Consider the following 3,249-nt stretch of genomic DNA (forward strand, 5'->3'; position numbering starts at 1 on the left):
AGGTACAAACAATGACGCAAATTAGTGAAAGCGTTAAGTTTTCCATTTGCAATTGTACTAATAAACTTACATAAGCGGCTGTCATGGCAGGATAAACGTCGAAGCCGGGACTCATATAATACGGGATCATCAGAAATAATTTAGTGGCAAAAGCCAAGTAAAATGCGGAGCTTAAATACAGGAAGCAGGCTGAACAATTGAACATCGTTTCCTGATATTGATAAAAGAAAAAAAATGTAACACATAATTTCTAAATTAATAACAACAAAAGTATTGTTTAAATTATATAATAAAAAGTAAATATAAATATTGACATATTAACGAGTAATTATTTCAAACAATTTAGAATAATGGGATTATTTGTGATATATCTCTTTTTTATATTTAATATTTTTATATTTAATATTTCATTATTATTTGAGATAAATACATACAAAAAGTGAAGCTCGGATTAATTTATAAGATTTTTCAGAAATTGCATAGCAAGCAAGTAACAGAGCGGAAATCAGGAAGCAAGCGGATGCCGTGGTCAACGATCCTTCGAAAGCCGATCCAATAGATGAACTGTAGCCCAAGCCATAATTTATAAGCAAACTCTGAATTAATCCGCTGATTACCTGGAATTATATTAATTATATAAGCATTATAAAATTATAATTATATATTTAAAAATTATATATGAGGAACATTCAATGAAGATCAATAGAATCATGTGGTATTTTATTTTAAAAAATTTAACACAAAGAGTAAATAAAAAACTATTAGAATATCTAATGACATTATATCTAAATCAAGTCTGCTTTTATAATTGGTCTCTAATATATACTCTTTACATTTAAAATGAAATAGATAAATGTTTAATATGTAAAAGTGAGAGAGAAAGACCAATGTAGTAATAAAAAAACTTATAATTTTTCCTAGAAAGCGTGAAGTTGATATATTAAGTCTATTCGCGTTGCTTCAAAAATTTTTTATCTTAAAACAAGATAAATAATAGATAAATGAAAGAAATAAAGCGAAAAAAAAGAAAATAAGTTAGTGATGAAAAGAATATAAGAATGTTGTATTCTATGTTATGTCATTTATAATTTTAATGAACTTTGCGTATACCAAATAATACGTGTAATTGTAACGTACCGTTTCACAAACTTTTATCATTCCTGGTAATGATTTAAAGAACTCGACGTGTATACATGTGCAACATCTAAAGCAGCAGCAACCGACACCGCCCGTGCCGTGCGTACCAGAAGATGACATCCTAATTATAGGTCCCATATTATTCGTGTCTAGGTCCCTATAATTCTATTAGATGATTAATTTCATGCTGTTGTATTGAATTGACGTTCATTAAATTGTCTCATTAATTTGTGATCTGACGCTTTTTATTATCTCTTCATTTAATTATCCTTCTTTTTCTTTCTTTTTCTTTTCGTCCAGGATATAATTAAATGGATAATTAAATTTAATGATCCCGGACATAATAAATCCCGGTCTACTTACACACAAAAACATTTTTTCCAAATAATTTTTTTAGTGTAACAATTAAAATATCTTTAATATAAATAAAAGAATGTAAAGATAACATTGTACATACCGAAAGATTTAAATTTTTTTACAACTTAATTTACAACTTAATTGTTTTAAATGTTTAACTTTTTGTCTGATAGTGATTTTTAGAAGAACACACAGCATGACCACGACAAGCGATACTTTTAAACTAACTGAGGGTGTAGGTCTGTGTATTCACAAAATCTGAATGTCGTTGCACCCCCCACATAGCATTCAACACAGGGAAATTACTGTCTATTTCTGGCATGTGTTACTTATGCCAGAATTCTAAATGCTTTGCCCGCTCTGCGTAGCTGACAGAAACGCAAAAAAACTTGAATGAAAGATAATAACATAAAAGTATAATGTATTTCAATTTTTATAAAATGTAATTTATATTATAAAGAAAAATTAATGTTCACATTTTTTTTAATTTCACATAATTACATGTTTATTTAAAAAATATGACATATTAATTAATATGTTTTCAAAAAATTAATAAATGCCAAGTGGATACTTATCAAATGTAGTTTAACTGTCAAGATTTATTGTATGTTTTTGTACATTGATTTAAATAAATAAGGTTTCTAAGATATATGTTCTAAGATATGCTTCTTTCTCTCAATTTCTTGGAGTAAAACCTTACTAAAGAATAAAAATTGAGCGAGTCTTCAAAAAAAGTAGCTTAACTTTTAACTTTTTAAGAATGACATTTCTCAAAGATTTACTTTAAAAGTTTTAAAGAGTTGTAAAGTAATGCAACTTGTAGCAATACAACTATAGAATAATACTAATTAAAATGAACAAACATCAAGTATCAAATTTAATCAACAAAATTGATAGTATAATAATAACTATATTTTTGCATATCAGTTTAAATAAATAAAAAAAAAAGTTTTTAAGATAGATAAGTTTAAGTTGTAAAGTACAACAACCTGCATAATAATACTATACATTTTCTTCATCGTAATCGCGATTATTTAATTCAACTTTCCAAAATTGACGGTAGATTTATCAGTCCCTTTCAATTATATATAAGTAATTTATAAATTAGTTATAAACATAAAATTAGTACTTATTCTTCTGTTATAATTATAACATTTTGAATTTTAAAAATATATATAATTAAAATATATATAATAAAAAATATATAATTAATGCTTTTTAGTCAATATAAATTAAGAGTGGGTCTTCTACACCAGACATCAGTATAAACCATATTACAGTTGACATCAGTATAAATCATATTACAGTTGACATCAGAACTTACTCCGTCCATATTGTGATATATGCGATAATCGCGTTAAAAATATATAAAATGGTGTTTAGTAAACCACAAATCTAAATAAAAGATAAAAATTACAATTTTTTATATAATAATGTATATGCATTAATGCTTTATTTGTGAGAGTGTGTGCGCGCGCGCGTGTGTGTGTGTGTATATATACACATATACGTAACACAATTTCAATTTATAGCATTAAAATCAATTTTTGTACAAATATAATATTATACTCACAGAAGCTGTTAATAATGCCTTATAATTATACACTATATCACCCGTATGTATTTCTGTTATCAGACTTATTGAAGCCGCAAATAATATTACGGTTGCAAAAAAATTATAAAGGGATTCCTGAAAGTTTAAAGAGGAATATTTATCGATATAATTTTTAAAATAAATTTAATAAAATAAATTCT

General features: G+C 26.0%; 1 protein-coding gene across 1 annotated transcript in view; it reads right to left on the bottom strand.

Annotated features, from left to right (window-relative positions):
- Nucleotides 1-1,511, bottom strand: part of LOC108684743 — a 1,997-nt gene extending 486 nt beyond the window's left edge. The window contains exons 1-3 of the mRNA XM_018189206.1: nucleotides 1,138-1,511; nucleotides 435-617; nucleotides 71-211 (exon numbers count right to left, since the gene is read on the bottom strand). Coding sequence (XP_018044695.1) covers nucleotides 71-211; nucleotides 435-617; nucleotides 1,138-1,275 — 462 coding nt within the window. The 5' untranslated portion in view covers nucleotides 1,276-1,511. The remainder of the gene's footprint in view (nucleotides 1-70; nucleotides 212-434; nucleotides 618-1,137) is intronic.
- Nucleotides 1,512-3,249: the final 1,738 nt, after the last annotated feature.

Source organism: Atta colombica, unplaced genomic scaffold (genome assembly GCF_001594045.1).
Source record: "Atta colombica isolate Treedump-2 unplaced genomic scaffold, Acol1.0 scaffold14, whole genome shotgun sequence".
Taxonomy (NCBI): domain Eukaryota; kingdom Metazoa; phylum Arthropoda; class Insecta; order Hymenoptera; family Formicidae; genus Atta; species Atta colombica.